The 22,700-nt window shown below is 48.1% G+C and overlaps 1 protein-coding gene across 1 annotated transcript in view; it reads right to left on the minus strand.

Moving 5' to 3' along the window:
- The window catches only part of P2rx7 (purinergic receptor P2X 7), a 42,326-nt gene that overhangs the window by 16,771 nt on the left and 2,855 nt on the right, over positions 1–22,700 (minus strand). The window contains exons 2-6 of the mRNA XM_026386101.2: positions 10,010–10,178; positions 8,875–8,943; positions 5,313–5,385; positions 4,120–4,219; positions 557–637 (exon numbers count right to left, since the gene is read on the minus strand). Of these exons, the coding sequence (XP_026241886.1) occupies positions 557–637; positions 4,120–4,219; positions 5,313–5,385; positions 8,875–8,943; positions 10,010–10,178 (492 nt within the window). The remainder of the gene's footprint in view (positions 1–556; positions 638–4,119; positions 4,220–5,312; positions 5,386–8,874; positions 8,944–10,009; positions 10,179–22,700) is intronic.

The raw sequence follows: 22,700 nt of genomic DNA on the forward strand, positions 1-22,700 counted from the left end.
AGATTCTCCTGACTCAGCCTCCAGAGCTGCTAGGATTACAGGTGTGCACCACCATGCCTAGCCACTACTCTCCTGAATTGCTTGCTAGCCACCATGTCCTAAGGAAACACATGTGATCCTAGGGTCAGATCCTCTTGGTAAGGAACAGAGGCCTGCTGTCAATAACCATATCAGTGAGCCTAGAAGGGAATCTTCAGCCCCAGTGGAGCCTAGAGATGACTGCAGCCTTGTGACAGACTGAATTTAACCAAGGAGACCAGGACCTGAACCAGATCCACCCAGCAAATACATTTTCAGATTCCTGATCCACAGAATGAGAGACAATAAGTATTTGTCATTTTAGAAGGTTTCTTTTTTTTTTAGTATTTTTAGTTGTAGATGGACACAATACCTTTATTTTATTTATGAATAAAGGATCGTGCTGAGGATCGAACCCAGTGCTTCACACATGCTAGGCAAGCACTCCATCACTGAGGTACAACTCCAGCCCTAGAATGTTTCTTTTTTACACAGCTGTAGGTAGGTAACTGCTATACCACACATTCTGGGCACTTACGTGGTATAGTTGTGGCCAGGGAAGTCAATATTGTTCTTGATGAGCACAGTGAAGTTTTCAGCGCTGCTCAGAAGTGCAGGCCTGGGAGAGAGAAATAAGAATGAGTGACCACAGAGACAGGGGGCGCCAGTGTGTCAGTGAGACCAGGGACTTCTGGTTTTCTGCTTTAGCCTTGGGGATGAGATAAGAAAAATGGATGCAGCAATCTAATAGAGAAAACCTTCCAAAATTCTCTATGAAGACTTTCAGTTTCTCCAAGAATTTCTTCCTTCTTGAGACCCCATAGCATTTACGGTGTTCCTTCTGTCACTCTGATATAATTGTATATTTAGTAACGTGCAGTGGTGTTTTGGTAAATGTTTGACATCCATCACTCTAAGGAGAAAAAAAGGGCTAATATGTGTTTGCTGATTATCATGCTATAAATACTCCTACCATGGCTGGTTTCCAACTACCAAAGGGATATCACAAACTTGAATTTGGGATGGGCTGAGCATAATTGGCTGTGAACCTACCAGCCAGCTCCAGCACACCCCTATCTGTGGCTCTCCTAGTAGGCCTAGAGTTCCTTCAGGGCTGGCACAACAGTTTTCTAATCCCGGCATCCTCAGCCTTTAGACCAGGGCCACACAGACAGACAGACAGCTGACTGCATTAGTCATTTCTTAGAGGCCGAATAGTGTACAATTCTGTGAGTTAGAGGAGCCCAAATTCCAGATGACAGGAAGCCACCCACCATCCTTCCATCCCTCCATTCAGCAAACGCTTGTGGTATTGGGCTTGGAACTGGGCAGTGGGATACAGTGATGAGCAACTGTCAACGTTTCTGCCCTTTTGCACTTGATAGTTTATGAAAGATGGAGAACACTGGCTGTGAATAGAAAGGCTCAGCTGGCACCCTGCTGCCGGCCGTGTCTGAGTAGCACAGGAAGGGGCAAAGGCAGGGCACCAAGAATGGCCTGCCTTTTACCCCAGGACCCAGTGTTGATTGTGTGTGTGGGAGCTCTGTGTGCAAACCCCATCTTTTTGCCTGTCCAGCATCTACTCCCCTTTGGATGGTACAAGCTCAGTTTTCTCTCTTTGGAGAAGCCAGCTCTCCTCTGCCATCCAGAAGGGTCTGTGGGGATGATTACTTCCTGTCTATTCCTACACTTCTGCATGGGCATGTGACCCAGGGCTGGCTAAACAGTGTGGTCTGTTCCCCTTGGCCATCGGGTTGGTTCAGAGATGGTCACATGATTTAAGCCAAAGAGAACCATTTCTGGGAACAACTGGAAAAGAGAAACTCTTTTTTTGCTGGACTGTTAGTAATAAGGATAGTGTCAACTTGGAATTCCCTGGACCACAATGCAAGGAAAGCCAGGATTAAAGAAAGAATAACTAAGAGAGGGGGTGGGAGAGGAAGGAAACGGGAAAAAGAATCTCATTGACATCATTCGAAGCCTGGACCAAGCTTTGCCTGAAGCCAGGACCTCTGGATGTTTTTGAATTACTGGAATCAAAAACAAAAGCCAGGGGCTGGGGTTTGGGCACAGTGGTAGAGCGCTCCCCTAGCAGTGCAAGGCGCTGGGTTCTATCCTCAGCACCACATAAAAATAAATAAATAAAATAGAGATATTATGTCCAACTACAAATAAAAAATATTTTTAAAAAAAGCCAAAAAGTAATGCCCTTTTTGTTTCTTTCTGAAGTCAGTTAATTTGGATTTCTGTCATTTACATTGAAAAAAAATTCTCAAGCATGGTGGTGCACAACTGGAATTCCAGCAATTTGGGAGGCTGAGGCAGGAAGATTGCAAGTTTGAGACTAGCCTCAGCAACTTAGTGAGTCCCTGTCTCAAAATTTAAAATGGGACTAGGGGCATAGTTCAGTGGCAGAGCACCCCTGGGTCAATTCCCAGTACTGCAAAACAAAACCAAAAAAAAGAAAAAAATCTTATTTACAACAAATGCCTGCTGTGTGCTAGACTCTTACCTGTAGAACATTCTAAACCTCACACTTTCTGAGCAGCACTCTTGACAATCAGAGGACTACAGGATCCAAAACTTTAATGATCAAAGCTCTTTGTTGCTTTCATGTGACATTTACAACATTCTATCTTGAATTACAGATCTCTGTGCATGTGTCTTATCTCTTCTTTAGACTGAAAGAGCCCTGGGACCTGCTCCATACCTGAACTTCTTGTGTTTCACATAAAACTTAGCAGTCATCATCACAAGTGAAATATTTAGTGCCTACTACATGGTAATGGTAAATGGCAAGATGAGCCATCTTGGCTAATTCATGTAGCACACCGGAAACTGGAGAGCAGTCAGATCAGCCTTGGGCCAGGCAGCTGGAGACGCACGCGGTATTTAGCTGATGAATGAGTTGGTGGCAGAGTCAGAACTAAAAGCCAGCGCTAAGCAAGGGGCCCCTTGTCTTGAACTTAGAGTCACTTGGGTGTGGGAAGATGTCCCACCCACAGCTGGGCAGTTTCTTCTGTGACCAAGAAACTTCCCTGACCTAGAAATGAACCCAGTTTAACAACTGTGGGCCAGACAGGGCAGCCCTGCCTCGGCATTGGGGACCTTGGCCTGAGCCTTCTACACATCCCCTTAGGCAGTTTTTCCCTTGCCCCACACATGCTAGGAGAGTGGCCCTGAGCCACTTTGGTCTGGGTAGCTGCTAGGCATGTGTGCTATTTAAATTTAAATTTAATTAAAATCCAGTTGCTTACCCACCATAGCCACACTTCAAGTGGTGGCTACCACATTGGGCAGCATGGCTACTGCCTTCCCATCATTGCAGAAGTTCTACTGGATGGTGCTGGTCTGAAACTAGCACACTTCCAGGGTAGATCGTACGTGTGCATGTGAGCATGTGGAAGCCAGGCATGGGGCTCACTTCACTATGCACAAGTATTGTTTCATTTAATCCTTACAAACACCTCATGAGGTAGGAGCAGTTATTATTCTCATTTCACAGATGAGGAGATTGCACTCAGGAAGGTTAAGCCACTTGCCCAAGATCACACAGCTACTAGAAGCAAGATTTGAATCCAGGTCTTTCTAACTATTCTCTGCTGAAATGCATCAGCCTTTGTGGTTTCTAAGATTTAATATCCCAACCTGTGTGTTAAAGAGAACTATCAATACAGGGAACCACCAAATCTGTATGTCAGGTGAGTGTTTAATTTGAGAAGATTCCTTGCCTCCCCTCCCTTCTCTTTCTCTCCCTCCTCCCATTCCATTTCCTATCCTTAGTCACTCAATATGAACACTGGTGTATCAGAACAAACCCTGCCATGGCACTAGAGGAGGGGTCTGGAGGTGGTCCGGAAGGGTGCTCTGGGTAGTGGTAATGCACCACCAGGTACGGAACTATTCTCCACGTCAACAACAGCGCCAACTTCCCAGGGACAGTGGTTTGTGCCTAGAGTGCGCCTGGCCTGGGGACCCTGAGGCAGAAAGGCCCAGGGCGTTGCGGGCTGCTCTGGGAAATAAAAGCCCAGGCACCCTGGCAAGGCGTCACCTGGCCACTGCTGAGGGTCACCTCGTCTGCTCCCCATCCGTGCAACTCACCGGGGGGGCTTCTCCTCCACCGCCTCGGTGGGACACCAGGCAGCGACTTCACAGGTCTTCTGGTTCTCTTTGTACACTATACACCTGCCAGTCTGGATCCCTGTGGGGTCGAGAAGTGAAGAGCCTCCGATGTGAATGGAGGACATTCTCCAGGGCAGGCGTCATGGACACCACCCAAGCAGCAGCCTCCGCTCCTCACAAAATAAAACTAACCCATCCTCACCCCAAGACAAAGCAGATGAGCATGACACTGAACAGTAAGCCCTGTAGAAGGGACCAGGCACATCCTTAGGGACAGGAAGCAGCTTGGTGGCTGCCAGGCACTGAGGGGAAGCAGTGGAGACTGGCCACAAATGGGGATGAGATTTCTTTGTGGGGTGGAGTGTTCTGGAATCAGCTCAGCAAGATCTGGGTTCCATTGGCCCTTTCAGCTTCTTTACGATGAAAGATGCCCGAGAGGGGAGCTGAGCAGTATCTTCTCTCGCCGGGCACAGTGGACTAGCACTTGGCTCCCCAAGTGGGCATCTGAGCCTACCCACAGGGCACACGGCCTGCCCAGGGATGTGTAGAGCCATGGAATGAACATGGTGCACCTTCCTGAGCAGGGGGAGGAGAGGGAGGATCGAGTGAGCCGCAAGCCACAGCAAGTGGCCAGATACCAACTCAGATCCGGTGCACTATGGAATAGAAGCCACGTCCACATGCCTCTGGGGAGGGTGTGCATTATTACCATTGACAGTTTTCTTTTTAAATTATTTTTTGCAGTATTTTTTTTTGTTGCATTGTCTAATACCTTTCTAAGTTAAAGCATGAGATTCTTCAGGCAAGTACAGGTTTATTCCCCCAGGTTCCCTGGGAGTTTAAGTCCTCCACCTTTGAGAAAATTCAGGGAGAAAGTTCAGAATACTTAGACAATGTGATGGGCCAGGTGATTTTTTCACCGATCATAGCCTGGACAGGCCACGCTCGGAGGAGCTTCTCTGGCTGGGAAATTGAGCCCAGTCCCCAGGCTGTAGCTGGTCAGCCTTGGAGAAGGCCAAGGTCTAGGACAGACACGGGTCCATCTGTGGCTTCGTGGTGGTGGAAGAAGGCTGTAGAGCCAGAGGCTGAGGACCTGAATGGGGGATTGTGAATGTCACCAAGGTGCCAGATCCCCTCCCGCCCTGTTCTCCAGGAGAAAACCCAGAAGGTACCTTTGCTTTGTGGGTCCATCCAGCCCTTTTTACAACCCCGGTCAGAGGAACAGAGTGTCCTGCGAGTGGGATTCTGCAGGGAGAAGGAAGGGGCACTGTGTCATTGAGATATGGAGAAGTTCGTGTCTGGCCACACAGAAACCCACACACAGTGCTCATGGCAGCACTGCCCACAAAGGCCAGAGAGCGTGAACAGGCCAAGTGACCGTCAGAGGTGAATGGTCAAATGACATGTGGTACATTCCTGTGTGGACTGTCACTCAGCCGTAAGGAGTGAAACACCAACCCACGCTATGTCATGCATAAACCTTGAAAATGATGCTGATTGGAAGAAGCCAGACACAAATGTCACAAACTATACAATTCCATGTACAGGAAATGTCAGAATAGGCACATCCATAGGGACAGGAAGCAGCTTGGTGGCTGCCAGGCACTGGGGGAAGGAGTGCAGACTGGCTGCAAATGAGGATGAGATTTTTCTCTGGGGTGATGGAGTGTTCTGGAATCCGTGGTGATGGTTGTACAGTGTTGCAAAGAGAATAAAAACCACTGAATTGTTCCCTTTAAAGTGGTACGCTTTATGGTACGTAGATTACGATTCAATAAAAAATAAAAACAGATAAGAATGTAAATAGCAGATGTCAGAGCAGCCAGGGGGCCACCTTTGGCAATGGCCCTGCAGGTAGAGAGCAGGTGGCCTGGCCCAGGTGGCTCTGTGGCTCAGAATTGAGCAACACAGACAGGTGCCAAGATGCAGCAGGTGATGTGGAAACAGGGGTCATCAGCCAGCACTATCTCCTGGCCACAGAAAATGAGGTCAGTTGTGTCTCAGGGCTGAAGGACACAATCAGGAGGAGAAGCAAGATGGCTTGGTCTGGGCATATCTGACTCTACTCTCTGGGGAACAGATGCGCCAGCCAATCTGAGAGTGGCCAGAATGTGACACAAATGTGGAACAGCCTCTGCTCGAGGACCTCTGGGCAGTTTGTGGCTTCTTCAGAAATCGAAGGCAAAGACTCAGGTGCATCTGGCTTCAGTGACAGCTGCTCCCTTTCTTGCTCCCTAAGCCTCAGTTACCTCATCTGTAAGGGGAGACAGATTTGTCTACATAGTCACCGTGGAGACTATTGAGTTATGCAAAGAAAGGCCTCAGCACAAAGTGCCGCTCAGTGAGCTTTTCTTGTGCTTTTCAAACTCTGCCACGTTCTCTTTTCTTCCCAGGCTGCCTTCTGTCACCCTCCAGGCCCGCAGCTTCTCCTCCTTTTGACCCCCCACCACCATGAGGCTATGAACCCCTTCATAGAAGAGCCCTTGGACCACAAAGCCTGGTCATATCTTTGCCTGACATGTAGTAGGTCTGATGAACATGAAATAAATGAGTGAATGATCAACCTCTGTGGCTCACGGATAGTTACATTTCCATTATGAACTGCAAGGAATTCTCAGGAAAGAAGATAAATTGATTCACTTTTATTTTCCAGAATAAACTGTAAAATTAAGAAAAAAAGTTAGTTTTATTTTGTGAATATTATGTGGATTAAAGACGGCCACAAATTCTCGGTCACCATCTAGGTTGAGAGGTGGAGTATTCCCCTGTCCCCTCCGAAGCTGGGTGACCTGAGTGCAGGACCAGCAGAAGCAGCACAAGTAACACGGTGCCAGCTCCAGCCTCAGCCTTCTGAGGGCCTGGAACCTTCTGCGTTTGGGCTTTGGGAACCCAGTGCTGCTGTTAAGTCACTACGCTGCTGGAGAGAGCATGTGGACAGACCCTCCAGAGAGGAAGAGGTCCCCAGCCATCCCCTGGTGCCAGGAGAGCCTCCAAAGAAGGCCAGCACCAGCTGCTGGTGAGTGTAGCCCCTCGACAGACCCCAAGTGAGACCAGCAGAGGAACTGCTGGCTGAGCCCAGGCCACCGTGGAACTGTGAGAGTCACACAGGGCTTTGAAAAGCCTACCAAGTTCAGAGTGGTTTGAAGAGATAACTGGAACATTCACTCATATAGGACTCTGTGCACCCAGGGCTTGGCCACGATCCCTGGGATGACCAGAGATAGAGTAGGTGTCAATGTGCAAAGAGAGGAGGCGACTGTGCCATTACACTGACCCGAACCAGCTGGTTAAAATCCCAGAGAGCTTTCTGGGGCTCTCTGGGCCAGCAGTGCCTCCCTGGAGCTGCTCAGAGTGACCTCCCATATGCGGCAGAGGAACCCCTAAACCCTAACAACTCCATTTTGAATGCCACAATGCACCGTCATGTCACAGGCGTCTGTTCACTTGTTTCAGCAACCTTGAGAGCAAGGTTCTGAACACACCAAGGCACAGAGAAGTGAAGTCGCCCATGCAGTCACCAGGCCAATAAGTCAAGCTGTGAACTGTTCCCAGTCTGCATCGATCCCGAGCTGTTCCCCCTGAGCTGTCCTTAACTTCTTGCAAGTCTCAGTGACATGAAAAGTGTCTTTGAAAACATGGGGTTAGAGTGTGTGATATAGAGGTGACCAGACTGCAGGGCAAAGGAGAACCAGGGCTCCCAACTGGCCTGGAGACTGGGTGCTGCTGGGAAGGGTGGAGGAAAGCGGGCTGGCTTTGGCTGATTCCTCAGAGCGGGGTGCTCGCGGGGAGATGGGAACGAATGTCCAGAGGTCTCTGCAGGGGGCGCATCACTGACATAGACACCAAGGGTACGTCAGTTTGGTCCCAAGTTTGGGTACCACAGTGACAAAGACTGTACAAGGAATGAGCATGTTCACTGGAACTTCCGGACACTCAGAAAACTAGGCCTTGTGACCAGAGGGATGGGTCAGGACCCGCATGGCCAGGCTGGTTCTTCCGCCCGTGGACAGAGGGCCTGTGGAGATATGGCCACCATGGCTACTTCCCTCAGTGTTGGGAATGGTCCCTGGTAAGGCACAGGTGTGTCCCCAGAGAGGGGAGGAACAGGTAAGGCCTAGGGGTGATTCATGGGTACAAACTAAAAGAGAGCTAGCCTTTCATCCCGTTGGACAGAGCAGACTCTGACTGTGAAGTTGGAGAGAGGACATTTTCCAGAGGGAGGTAGGGGAAGGTCAAGAGCACAGAGGTGGGAAGATTGTGTGGGGTGGTGGGGGTGGGGAGGCCTGATACAGAAACAGAAACTTTTAAGAAGAGGGGGAAATGGGCCATCTCGAGAGCTGCTTGGCACTGTTTCCTGGGACCCGCTCTGCAGACAGTTCATGGTGGACCCTGGCAGGAGAAGCTGTGGGCTCCAGTGACATGAAATCAGATTTGCAAATGCCAAGAATCATGTTGCTGAGATGCCCAGGAAGCTACCAAGGGAGAGAGCAGGTCTCCAGGCCACTGCAGCTGGAGGCAAGGGGAGACGGCAAAGATCTGGCAGCTGGGGGAGAGACCTACGGTGCTTTTCCAACCTTCTTCCACCTACCGCCCTACCTCACCACCCCACCTCACGGAGGCAGGTGCTCAGTAGACATTGGTGGGCTGAACACATCCTGGCTCATCCCCCTTTGTCTCCCCTCCCAGTCTCCTCCAGGAACTCTTATCACCCACCCCCACAGGTCCCCTCCTTACCTCAGGGCACAGCCGCTGCTCTTGGCCTTCTGTCTTAAGAAAGTTCGTCATCACAAAGAAGGAGTTCCCCTGCAGAGCAGAAGGAGGAGAGAAGGGAACAGAACAGCTCGATCACAATGACCCAGACTGCTGCTGAGCTCCCGGCGCACCCCTCTAAGCTTCTAGAAACCAGGGTCCGTGGGCACATGGACTATGCGGGGGGCTTGATAGCAAAGCTGGAGGAGCTGTCCTGCTGGGCCGAGGGGGAGCAAGGGAACATTCAAACAGATTGAGCAGTCATTTCTAATCCAGCCTCAAAAGTGGCCCTTCATTTACTTGCCACCATAAAATCCCATTAAACCGAGACTCCGGAGACCTGGGGAGGCGGGGGCGGGGTGGGGGCGCAGCTGGGCAGGCTGTTCAGTTCTCCAAGACTTTAATGAAAGGGCAACAGGGCATCCTGCCAGCTGGCCGATGGCTGGATTTTAACGACCCACTGTTAAGAAACAAGCAGATAGCGGCTTGGCCTTGACGGCTCCCGCAGCTGCAAACATGCCCTTTTGTTCCTCCTGTCCCCCATCTGTCCCTGGGCATCCCCACACCCCTCTGTAATTTCTCCTTTTTGGAAACTCTGCTTTCAGTCTCCCTGCCTGGCGGCCAAGACGCTCCTGTACCTGTGCCCTGTGACCCATGCCTGCTCTTCTTTCTCACCTACATCCTTCTTTGTTGTCTAAAGGGTATGAATGTTCCATACCCTTGGTGACAAAAGGCCACAGAGACAATGCAGAAAGGCTGGCACTCTCCAGGCGGCAATTTTTTTTGCCCTGGAGAATGCAGGCAGACCTTGCTGCCTGGTGGCCAGGGTTCTGAAGAGCCGTGCAGATGTCAGTATACACCGAGCGAGAGGGAATCAGACCATGTTTGAAATGCGCCAGGACACGCTGCTATTTTGAGAAACCCTATAGGACTTGATAGAGCAAAGAACTATCTTCTTTGAGCTGCTGGATCTGACCCAGTTTTTCAATTTTTTAGGTTTTCTCAGTAGGGATTTTCATAGAGCTTTTAAAACAGGGCCAATGTTCATTTTTCTGGAGTGGGGGTCCCAGGGGAAGGGCGCGAGGCCCTGGTGATGGTTTCCAGGGATGCCGATGCTCACCTGCAAAGGGAAGGTGTAATCCGCAGTGTCAAAAACGCTCTGCACTGAGCGCTTCACCCCGTTCTCCATGACTTCTGCCGTCACCTCTGCTATCCCTTTCACCTTGGTGTGCACAGAACTGATGACAGGCTCTTTCCGCTGGTACAGCTTGTCACTCACCAAAGCGAAACTAAGTGGCAGACACAGAAAGGTATCAGTGGCTTTCTCCAGGGGGGTCTGAGGCCATGATTTGGGATGCAAGCCCTAAAGGCCACGTCCTTTCAAATGCTAGCCCTGCGGGGTGTCCTGCTTCTTGGTGACTCACTTTCCCTCTCTGCAAAATGGGAACAATAGTTAAACCTATCTCCTGGGATCACTGTGAGACTCAAATGAGATAACGTGTGCAAACCCCCTGGTGTAGCATGTGCTGCGTGGTGGGCCCTCGCTGCAAAAAACAGTGGCCCCCACCCCTTCTTCACTGTTACCTAGGATAGACCTACTAAAAAATTAGTAGGACAGCTTCTCATGTAATAACGTGCAACTCCAGGTTGCTTTACCACCTTTGTCCTGGGCTCAGTAACACGTCAGCACCTTCCTATCTAAGACTGTGTCTGGCAGGTCAGCAGCCTGACCTGCTTTCAGGAACCCACCTGCTTTATCAATAATGCTGATAATAGCAGATCCTCTTTACCAAGCACTTAGATATGCCAAGTTCTCTAAATGCATCAACTGTTTCGATTCTCACAGCAATAAGAGATAGTGACTGCAATCACCATTCTTTTGTAGATGAGTAAATCGGCTCAGAGAGGTGAAGGAACTTGCCCAGAGTTACACAGCTCATGGCAGAACTGAGGTCCACCATTAGTCTACATTTTGCCCAGAGCCAACCATCCTACTTCGAGGATGGAGGTGGGGGGGGTGAAGGGAAAAAGTGGAATTAATAATTAAAAATCATAGGTTCTGTCTGGTGCCGAGGCACACACCTATAACCTGTAACTCTAGGCTGAAGCAGGAGGATTGCTAGTTTAAGGCCAGCCTGGGCAACTTATCGAGACCCTGTCTCAAAATAATAATTTTTTAAAAAAGGGCTGAGGATGTCCTTCAGTGGTGGAACCCTTGTCCAGCATGCCTAAGTCCTGGGTTTGATGCCCAGTGTTGCCAAGAAAAAGGTAGATTCTATCCCCATTTTTCTGTTTTCCATGTCTCTTGTTGCCCTGAATAATTAAGAGCTTATTTTAAATGCTTTGTTTACACATTCAGCATCTATTTATTTTGTCCCTCCTCTCTGCCCAGCCCCTGAGTGCAATTCTCAGGCCATAAGTCTAAGTCCAGGGTCGCCCTCTTTGAGCTGACCTTGGGAAGCGAAAGCACAGTGGACCACGACACGCTCCCAGCTGTTCTCAACCCGGCTGAGCAGTGAAGTCACCCAGGAGCTTCAGAATCGCAGCTTCCCAGCCCTGTCCCTGGAGGCTGATTTAGACAATCTGGGCAGTTAGTTAGACACTTGTGTCTTTCTTAAATGTTCCTCAGGAGACTGTAACGCACAGCCAGGGGCCAGACCTGCCAGGAGACTTCTGAAAAGACAGCCCATGCTTGGCAACAGCAAGTACATTTGGAAAAAGGCATTTTCTAGGACCCAGCTATGGCATCTTAGGTATCTGCCCCTGAGTAGCTGTCACACGTGGGTCCACGGAACTATGTACGAGAATATTCATGCAGCGTTGTGAGAAGAAAACTGGAAATAGTTGAATGTTCTCAAACATTGAGTGGATTGATAAATAGTTGGATTCACAATGGGAGACTCTGCAGCAGTGACTTGTGAGCTGCCCAGAGCTGCCTGGTCAACGAGGAAGTAACACAATAATGCCGAGCAAACACAGCAAGCTACAGTATGGTCAAAAGCCTGAAGAAATCCAAAGCAATGCTGTGTACTCACAAATACTCAAACAGGAATGTCCATAGCAGTGTTATTCACAATAGCCACAAGGTAGAAATAACCCAAATGATGAATGGATAGACAAAATACGGTCTACAGATACAATAGAATACTCTGCAGCCATAAAAAAGAACGTAGTACTGATACATGCTAAAGTGTGGATAAACCTCAAGAACATTGTCTCCTAAGTGAAAGAAGCCAGGCACAAAGGTCATCTCCTATGATTCCGTTTATAAGTGAAATATTCAGAAAAGGTAAATCCACAGAGACAGAGTAGACTGGTGCTTGCCAGAGGGGAGGGGAGGGAGAAATGAGGCGTAACGCTTAATAAATATGATATTTCCTTTTAAGGCAATGAGTGTATTTGGGTACTAGATAGAGGATGTTGTTGTAAACATGGTGAATATACTAAATGCCATGGACTTGTTCACTTTAACATGGTTAATTTTATGTTACATGAATTTTACCTCAATAAAGAAGAGCTAAAAACTATATATTTTTACAGACATTGACATATGTCTGTAGAACTATCAAAACAAACAAGGGAATGCAAACAGCACATTCAGCATGATTTTATAAGGAGAGAGGAAAGAATGGGATGATGGATGGGTTTTCAGGGAGCACAACTGGGTCGGTAATGTTTTATTTCTTAGATCACATGGTGGCACATGGGAGCTACGTTATTCACAACACGTGCCAGAATTTCTGACATTCATTTAGAGAGAAAAATTGTCAAGGGCTGGGGATGTAGCTCAATGGGAGAGTGCCTGCCTGACATGATCAAAGCCCTGGGTTCAATCCCTAGTACCACTAAAACTTAATAATGAGAAGAATGAAAGAAAAAGAAAGGAAGGAAGATATTGGGGAAAAATATGTTGGGCCTAGAGATCCAGACTTGGGACTAATCAGCACACGTGACACAGATAACACTTGTTCAGTAACACATCTCCCCCAGCCCCAAAACACATACATGATAATGTAATGATGTGTTTTGAGTTGGACATTGCAATATTGTCCCAGAACAATACTGGGTCAGTTTGACCCACCATTGGGAGAGCTCAATTCTGATCTCTCTCTGTGTTCATTCCAGAATGTGCAGCTTTAATAGAACCCAACTGTCTCATAATCAGAAACCCGTCTTTGTATCATGAGGAATGTATAAATTTTAGGAATTAAAACGTGTCAGAGCTTTATCAAAGGAAAAAAGAGGGAACGAAAGAGAGTTTACAATATTCTGCCCTTTGGAAGGAATATGCTCATGACCGCCCCAGCCATATTCTCTTGCCCTTGCTTGGTTACTCAGATAAGCCATGTCACCTCTCTGGGCCTTGGGTTTGATCCCTGAGTGAGGGGATAACTCTGGGCTCACTAATCCCCATGTCCTTTCAGTTCTAAGAAGCTGTGGTTCCTTGTTCTCTGCAGCAGGCAAAGCCTCTGGTCCCTGGAACAAAGAGGGCATGAGGGACAGGGGATTTAACTGGGCCTGGAAGGAGGGTAAGATGGAGGTGGGGAGAGGAGAGCTGGGGAGAATCTGGCCGAGGAAGAAAGCTGACATAAGAAGAGCCAGGGCCATCCCAGGGGCTCCCATAGGCCATTCCTGCTGAAGAGGGGGGACACTGAGTGACAGGCAGGGGGAGGTGAAGGGAGGTGGGCTATGTGGCCCTTGGCTGGCTCACAGCCTGACTCACCAGATGTAGATGCAGGTGCCCACCAGGAAGGTGTTCTTCAGGGTCCCAACCCACACACTGTGGATATGAAGGACTCTCACGGACTTATACCCGCAGAGCTGGCCCCCGGACAGCATGACCAGAGAGTTCTCAGAGCTGGGCCGGGAAGAAGTACCTCTCAGCAAAGTCTGTCTGTAGCTGAGAGCGCCTGGGCTTCCTGAGCAAAGGTAGCTCCAAAGTGAAAGGAGAGCCCTGAGGGTGAATTGCTTTCACATCTGTTTAACTCACGCCCAGCCCAGGGCCTGACCACTGCGCTCACTGTCTGCCCTCCACCCGTGTCACCAGGAACATTCACACAAGCATCTTCTCCATCTTCTCCCACCCAGGGCGATAGCTCCTGAGGAGGAACATCTAGCCAAACGCCGCACACATTTACATCTCCGCTCCCTTGTCAGACCACAGAGAACCACTTCATGCTTCCACCAGCAAAGCAAAGAGTGAGCATACCGCCTTTTTTTTTAATATTTATTTTTTATTTGTAATTGGACACAACACCTTTATTTTATTTATTTTTATGTGGTGCTGAGGATTGAACCCAGGCCTTGCACGAGCTAGGCGAGCGCTCTACTGCTGAGCCCCAGCCCCAGCCCCAGCACACCACCTTTTAGGAGGGTCTTCACAAACTCGGTGGTAGCCACGTGGGCTTGGCCGAGAGGGTCAATGTTATGGTCTGAATTAATCAATACAATTAATAAGTTATAGATTATAGATTAAAAATATAGAGACTAATAAAATAGTAAGTATAACCAATGACTCCATCTTTATGGTTCCCGTGTGAAACTGTTATATAAGCTGTTTTTAAGAATTATTTAAAAAACTGGTTTTCTGAGCTTCATACATCTGCAAATGCACTTGAACCCAGGATGTACAACCACAACTGGGCTTGAACCCAGGATGCGGTCGTCTGACTCTGCTCTGCTCACTGTTTTTTTCAGCCCTTGAACCCTGCTTGCTTGCAATTTGCAGATTCATAGGATGTGCTATTCTTCCTTAAATATTGGAACCACAGACAGCCTGGTGCGCTTCTATCAGAAGGTCGTTTGGGCATGGCAGAAGTGTCCCTCGCCAGGGAAATAGAGGTAAAATAAAATTCTTTGATTTCTTTCAAATTCAGACTTAGTGTATTTTCTGAGTCTCCCCAGAACAGCCAAGGGTCTGGACAATGGGGAGGTGCTGGCCCGAGGGCTCAGGGAGATTAGTGTGGTGGAGAGGAGAGTTGCAAGCAGCATAGAGCCATGTGGAGTGCAGAAGGAACACAGGACAGGGCTGGGACCAGAGGGGTCAGACTTAGAGCTGAAAGGACCAGGCTCCAAGTAAGAAAGGTCTATCAATCAGAGCAGTCTCAGAACAGAGCAAGCGTTCCTGTGATTGCTCATTGGTGACAATAAACATAACGATGATAATGAGGATGATTTCCACTTGTTCCCATCGACTCCCCTCCTCTCCTGTCTCTTCACCATCTGCATTTAAATACCACATCTCATCTTAAAAATAAACCCTCGCTCAGTCCCGCACTCTTATACACTGCTCCATGCCTTTCTGCTCCCCTGTAGCCGAGTCTTTTGAAAGAGTGAGTCACCACATCCTTTTCCGCGTCTCCATTCACTCCTCCACCCACTTTAGTCTGGCTCCCACCTCCACTGCTTCTCCAGGGCCTCCCTTGCCAAGTGATTTCCACTAAATCCAGCAGACACGCCATGGGTCTGATCTTCCTGAGATGGTTGCACAACTCTAAGTGGCAGTGGACACCAGTGACCAGGTACCACTTCCCTCTTCTTCCCTTAACTTCCAAGAATCCACAGTCCCTTGACTTCTTTGAGCTCTGTGGTTTCCATTCTCAAAATCCTCTGGGGACTTCTGTGCTCCCTACCCCTGAAGGTTAGTGCTGCTCGAGGTCTGTTCTAGGGATCCTTGTTTCTCTTGCTGGCCAACTGCAGCTTCCTCTTGGGGTTCTACTTACCATCTGCATGCTGGCCATAGAGAGACCTGTATCTACAGCTCTGGACTCACGCGTCCAATACCATCAAAATAAGCCTGTCCAGGTCCCAGAGGCACCTTGGACTGGGTGCCTTTGGTTTCTGAGCTCATCTTCTACCCCAAACTGGCTTCTTCCCCTGCATTTCCTATCCTGGGAAATTATTCCACCACCAAGCCGGAACATGGCACACTGCTGGACCCTCATGTCCCTCTTCCCCCTCATCCACTCAACTACAAATACTGTTCTAATCTTCCTAAAAGTTCTCTACTCCAGCTACCTTTCTCCTCTACCACTGTCACCTCCTCAGCCCAGGCCCCCACCCACTCCCACCTGGGTGACCCAGGAGTCCCCTACACGGTGTCCCTCCCTACAGTCTTGCCCCATCCCGTTCCCTCTCCACACTGCTCTAGTGAGAGCAGGGACCTGGGTGAGGTGCTCAGGTCCAGTCCCGGCTCTACCTCTGATTAGCCAGGTGACCTTAGGCAAGGTATCTAAACCATCAGAGTCACTGTTCCTTCTTCTAAAATAATAAAGGTAATTCTATTGGCAGGGTTTCTAGTTCTAAATCATTGAATCCATTTTGCTGAGTTTAGGAAGAAAACGATCTAAAAAAGGCAAATCCATAGAGGCAGAGAATAAATCAGCGATTGCCTTGGGATGGGCAAACCCTGGGGGCAGGAGCAGGGAGTGGCTGGCAATGGGCATGTGGGGTCCTCATGGGGGTGACAAAATGTGTTGAAACTGAACTATGGCCATGGTCACACAACCTGATAAAGTTACATAAAGTCACTAAAGTGCATACTTAAAATTTTTAGTGATCTCATAATATGTAAATTATACCTCAATAAAGTTGTGAAAAAATAAGGACAAAAACAGCTTAAAGGATGTTAGGCAGTTCATATAATCTCTGAGGGCTGAATCAGTTTTGCACAGACACCACACAGCCTGGAACAATACCCAGGGAGCGGGCACTGTTCTAGAAAAAGATTTCTGGCGGCCACAGCTCCACCCTTATGTGGGAAATCACAAACAGGGAGCAGCTCATGCCAATAGTGTTTGGGAATGGGTGCCAGATCGCAGCCACTGCCACTCCTTGCATGAGGATGCCATCAAGGTCACCTCCTATAGTATGCTGCCTATAATGGCCACAAAGATATCAAGTCCTAATCCCTGGAATCTTATTAGGGAAAAGAATTCTTTGTAGATATGATTAAGGGTTGAGTTTATCCTGGATTATCTAGGTGAATCCTAAATGCCATCACATGTGTCCTCATGAAAGGGACACACAGAGAGATTTGATGCACACAGTAGGTCCTGTGGAAGATAGAGCAGAGAGAGAATGGAAGACACTGGTCTTGAGGACTAGAATGATGTGGCCACAAGCCAAGGGACACCTGCAGCCAGCAGAAGCTTAAAGAGGCCAGGAACAGATTTTCCCTGAGAACCTGTAGAGGGATTATGGCCCTGATGACATTTTGATTTCAGCCCAGTAATACTGGCATCCTGGACTGTGGAAGAATACATTTCTGTTGTTTTAAGAAACCAAGTTGGTGCTTACTTGTTACAGCAACCTTAAGAAACTTATACCTGGGCAAGAGAACAAGCAGAGGTCCATATGCATGTACAGGCCCCAGAGGCACCTCGGAATCATGTTTAAACATTTGAAAGCCATAAATAAAATGAGTTTGCTCATGTATCCTGACAAATATACCTTCCTTACAACATGGAAGGCCAGATTCAAATTTAGAGTTCTTAGGCTCCTTAGAATTCTGTGCTAGAACATGGAAGTGCTGGTTAAAGAGGCTCCTGGTCCACAGCCCACACCTTCTCATCTCACTTCTGGCTCCTGATGCACACTGTTTGTATGACTCAGACCACACGCCCATACTCCCTCCATGCCTTCCACCTACAAGCATTGCCCACTGGCTACCCCTGGGCCTACAAGCAGGCTCATGGGCACTGTGGTGCGGTTTCAGGAGGACAAATCTGGAAAGAGGCTCAGGGCCACTTAAGAAGAAAATTCTGGTGTCTTGGGTACCAGGACTATAGTGGGGTGGGTGGGCACATTCTGCCCCTGTGTGGGCAGAATTCTACGATGGCCCCAGGATGTCCGGCATCTTGTGTGTACATCCTGCATGACCCCTAGAATCTTGGGCTATGATGGATATTCTCCTCCATGACTAGGTTATGTTACATGGTACAGTTGACCTTGGAACAGGAGGATCATCTTTCTGGGCCCAACACAATCACATGAGTCCTTTAAAAGCAGACAGTTTTCTTCACCTGGTTCTGGGAAAGCATGTGAAGCACAAGACCGATTCTTCCCACTGTCGAGGCTTGAGGACTGGGAGGGCTATATGGTGAGGAACAAAGATGGATTCAGGATCTGACAGCCAGCAAGAAAACAGGGCTCTCAGTCCTACAGCCTCGAGGAACTGAATTCTGCCAGCAGCCAAGGAGCTCTGATGTGGCTTTTTCCTCCATCTCCAGGCAAGAACTCAGGGCCCTGAATCTTGATTTCCACCTGTGGGGCTGCTTTAGATTCTATTGTTCAGTAACATAGAAATTAATACAGCTTCACATGCCCCCTAATCCACAGGGAAGCTCACTGTTGGAAGAGGAACAGAGCAGGACCTTCTAAAGCCCGGGGTGCAGGGAAGGGGAACTCCCAGGTCAAAGGGCAATACTTTATGTTCCTAAATTTGAATTCTGCTCATACCCACCACCCCATGTTGTTCCCTGCATACCAAAGTGCTGCATGGTATGTAAACTAGAAAAGCTTGGGTCTCATGCTACATCCTAGCTGCAAAGGAGGCTGGGAAATTCAGTTGCAACCTCAATTGAAGGCAGAGCTCGGAAGGTGGGATTCCTCTGAACATAGTTCTGGTGTTCCAGTCATGATTGCTCACTTCAAGAACCAGTCTTATAGGATTATCTGCAAGGGTCAAATAGGCTAGCCCACATCTCATGTTAGAAACAGAACCTGGCACATGCTAAGCATTCACAGTGCTCAGCAGGTATTATTACATATGACACAGAATGATTTATCTAATATGAAACAATAGGTATAAAACCCTTAATGTTTTCTATGTTTGAACATTTTCATAGCAAGATGTAGAGGTGTGGGGAGATGTCTCTCCATGCTTTCTCGGTACCAGGGTGGAGCTCAAGGCTATCTACACTCTGGCCCTCCTCCAGCCCCCCTTAGACTCCCCTTTCAGGCACTGTATTTTCTGGCTAGGTGACATCCATGTGGTCCATTATCCTCTTCTCAGGCTGTGCTAACGGCTTAGAAAGGCTGAAAGAGTCCAGCCCCAGGTGGGAGGCAGGGTTGCTGCCATCCCCAGAAACCTGTCCACCTAGAAGCCTCTGCCATCAAACAGCAAAATAGGAAAAGTCCCCCAGGCAGCTTTTCCTAAAAGTCATTCACTTGAAAGGCCCTCACTTGCCAGGCACAGGGGTCTGTGCTTGTAATCCCAGCTGAGGCAGGAAAATCCAGGTTTAAGGCCAGCCTCAGCAACTTAGTGAGACCCTATCTCAAAGCAAAAAAATTAAAAGCCCTGGGGATGAAGGTCAGGGTACAACAACTCTCGGTTCAATCCCCAGTACTGAAGGAAAAAAAAAAAGCACAATGCATTTTTGTGGCGTTGTTTTGATATTATTTTCAGGTTTTTTTTCATGTTTTGATGTTCAATATTAATAAAAGGATGCTGCTTGACGGTAGGAGTTGGAGCATTTTAATTGCTGGCTTGATGTCCCTGGCAATGCTGCAACGCCTCTCCCAGGTCCTGCACATGGGGGAGAGGGCATCATCATCATCATCCACCAGAATCCTAAGTCTTCCTTTACCCCCAGCAAATCCACCAGTCCTGTCTTCAGAGCACATCCCGCCTTGGTCCACGTCTGCCCAACTCTAACATCCCATTCCACCCATCGCCATTTTCTCTCATCTGGCTGACCTCAGCAGCCTCTTGCTGGTCCCTACACCTCATTCTTGTCCCAACACAATCCAACTCAGCTCAGTGGCCTTTAGACATACAAGTGAGACAGTTCCACTCCCGTGTTGGACTCTTCGGAGGCTTCTCTTGGCACTGTGAGTCAGATTCCAGCCCTTTCCGTGCCCTGGCCCCTGCTCCTCCCTCCTCTCTCACCAGGTTCTGGAGCATTCCCTCCTTCCTGCAGCTCCTCGTCCAGACCTTTCAACGACTATTCTCTTGGTTGTCTGTGTCACATGGTGGGAGTCTTTTCCTCCTACAGGGGTCTCCTCCTGAAGTGGGTCTTGTTTGACCCCATGGCTCCCCAAACTCAATCACATCACCCAGAGCCAAGGGTGGGTTGAGCATGTGGTGAATCTCCTCATAGTTCTGTTCCCAGGGGTCCCCGGGGCTGGGCTGTGTTGGATTTGCTCTTCCTTGGCTTCTGATGCCTCCACCACCTCTCTGGTGGCCTCACTTCTGCTCAGCTGGAGGAGGCCCAGCCTCTCTTAGGGAGCTTGGTTTAGATGATAACTTGGTGGTCACTAGCAAACCAAATAGAGGTCAAGTACCAGGATGAGTCAGCAGACCCCATGGGCCAGTAGGGAGCAGGGCTCCTAGGGAGACTGAGAGGGGCTGAGGTAAGAATATGAAGGACCCAGCCTCAGTAATGACCTGAGGCAGAGTCTCCACAGCCCAGCTGCAAGGCTGAGACAAACCAGGACTACAGAGTAGTCTTCAGAGGTCCCTGGAATTTCTGGCTTTTAAAATGACCTTGTAGGATATATTTGTCTTTTTGTGTGTACCCTCTCCATTTCCTCCTCCCATTTCTTTTGGTAACAGAATTCTTTCCTAAGGCAAATCCACTAGGAGTGGTTCAGGGGAGGCTCACTCTGCCCTCTTCTCCCTAATTCCTGGCACAGGAGCCAGAACGTGACCCAAGGCTGACAATTCAGAAGACACCATCCCTTTAGCTACAGTGATTGGTTTAGGGATGGGACCCCCTAACTCAGATCTGACCAATCAGAGTCTTCCTTGGGACCTTCTTACCAGAGTTGTCAGGAGAGATTGGTTTGTTCCCCTGAAGCTGCTGGAGAGGGTGTGAGGATATGTCATCTTGCTACTTAGCTTGATCAAGAAGGAAACTACATACAGACCGTCCCCAACCAAGCAATGATTGGACTTAAGATTTTTGACTTTACAATGGTATGAATAAGCATTCAGTAGAAACTGTATTTCTAATTTTGATAATTTTTCCCTGAGCTTTTTTTTTTTTAGTTGTAGATGAACACAATACCTTAATACCTTTATTTTATTTGTTTATTTTTATGTGATTCTGGGAATTGAACTCAGTGCCTCACACATACTAGGCAAGCACTCGACCACTGAGCCACAGCTCTGGTCCCCAGCACTGTCCCTTGCTGCTGAGCAGAGGCTGTGAGCCTCAGCTCCCAGACAGCCAGCAATCACGATCACAACTGCGCTGTACGGTGTGCTGCTTTGCTGAGCTGTGATCTTCAATAGGATAGGTGTATTGGATGCATTTTGGACTTAGTATATTTTTAACTTTCAATGGGTTTCTCAGGACATAATTCTGTCATAAGCCAAGGAGCATCTGTAGAGCCAAACAGATTTGGGGAGAGAGCCCCACCCCAGTGACCTAGTTTAAACTCATGTTCATTCCTGTCTGAGGACAGCCCCATCTCTTTAATTGCCCAGTTTCATGATCCAATAGATCCCACATGGTACCTTTGTGATTAACTTGAGTTAGATTTTTGTCAATTACTACCCCAAACTCTGACTGACAGTCCTGGTCAGCATCCTGTCCCCACGATCCTATAGCCCAGCAAGCTGGAGCTGCCTGACGCCTCTCGTCGGTGCCTCCTTGCCTTCAACTCCAGATATAGACTTGGTTGGGAGAGACCAAGAAGCTGATCAGGCTCTTGCCTTATTTCTCCTGTAGCCAGCCCCTGCCTTGTTCACCATGCTCAGAACTGAGGCTTCACTTTACTTCCTTAGCCTGGCTCTTTGCCCTTTCAGCCCAAGAGCCCCTCACTGGCTGTGATCCAGGTCAGTCCTACCTGGTGCAAACTACCTCTCCCAGTCCTGTGGTCTACCGCATCACAGCTGGCTGAGTCCCGGTTGCCTGTCACTTAAGGCAGCATTCCCAAGCTGTGAGCTATGAGACCCCATTTGGTGAAACGTTTATAGATACTCCATTAACAAAGAGGAAGAAAGCAAATTAGCAATATTTTTTCTTTGATTTTATATTTTTAAATAAAACAGTAAAAAAAAAGCATTTTGTGAATGAAATTAAACCCCTATCTCTCACCCTGCATGAAAATAACTTAAAGTGGATCAAAGACTTAGGCACAAGAATACAGACCTAGCACTCAATAGAGGAAAATGTAAGCCTAAATCTTTACCACATCTGCCTAGGATCTGACTTCCTTAACAAGACTCCTAAAGTGCAAGAAATAAAATCAAGAATCAATAAATGGGATGGATTCAAACTAAAAATCTTCTCAACAAAGGAAACAGTAACATGAAGAGAGAGCCTATAGAATGGGAGAAAATCTTTACCACACGCATCTCAGATAGAGCACTAATCTCTAGGATATATAAGGAACTCAAAAAGCTTAACAGAAAAAAAATAACACAATCAATAAATGGGCTAAGGAACTGAACAGACACTTGACAGAAGAAGAAATACAATCAATCAACAAATATATGAAAAAATGTTCAACACCTTTAGCAATTAGAGAAATGCAAATGCAAATCAAAACTACTCTAAGATTTCATCTCACTCCAATCAGAGTGGCAGTTAACAAGAATACAAGCAACAATAAATATTGTCGAGGATGTGCAGCAAAAGGCACATTCATACATTGCTGGTGGGACTGCAAATTGGTGCAACCATTATGAAAAGCAGTATGGCGATTCCTCAGAAAACTTGGAATGGAACCACCATTTGACCTAGCTATCCCACTCCTCGGTTTATACCCAAAAGACTTAAAATCAGCATACTACAGGGACACAGCCACATCCATATTTATAGCTCAACTCACAATAGCTCTACTATGGAACCAACCTAGGT

Source organism: Urocitellus parryii, chromosome 3 (assembly GCF_045843805.1).
Source record: "Urocitellus parryii isolate mUroPar1 chromosome 3, mUroPar1.hap1, whole genome shotgun sequence".
NCBI classification, from domain to species: domain Eukaryota; kingdom Metazoa; phylum Chordata; class Mammalia; order Rodentia; family Sciuridae; genus Urocitellus; species Urocitellus parryii.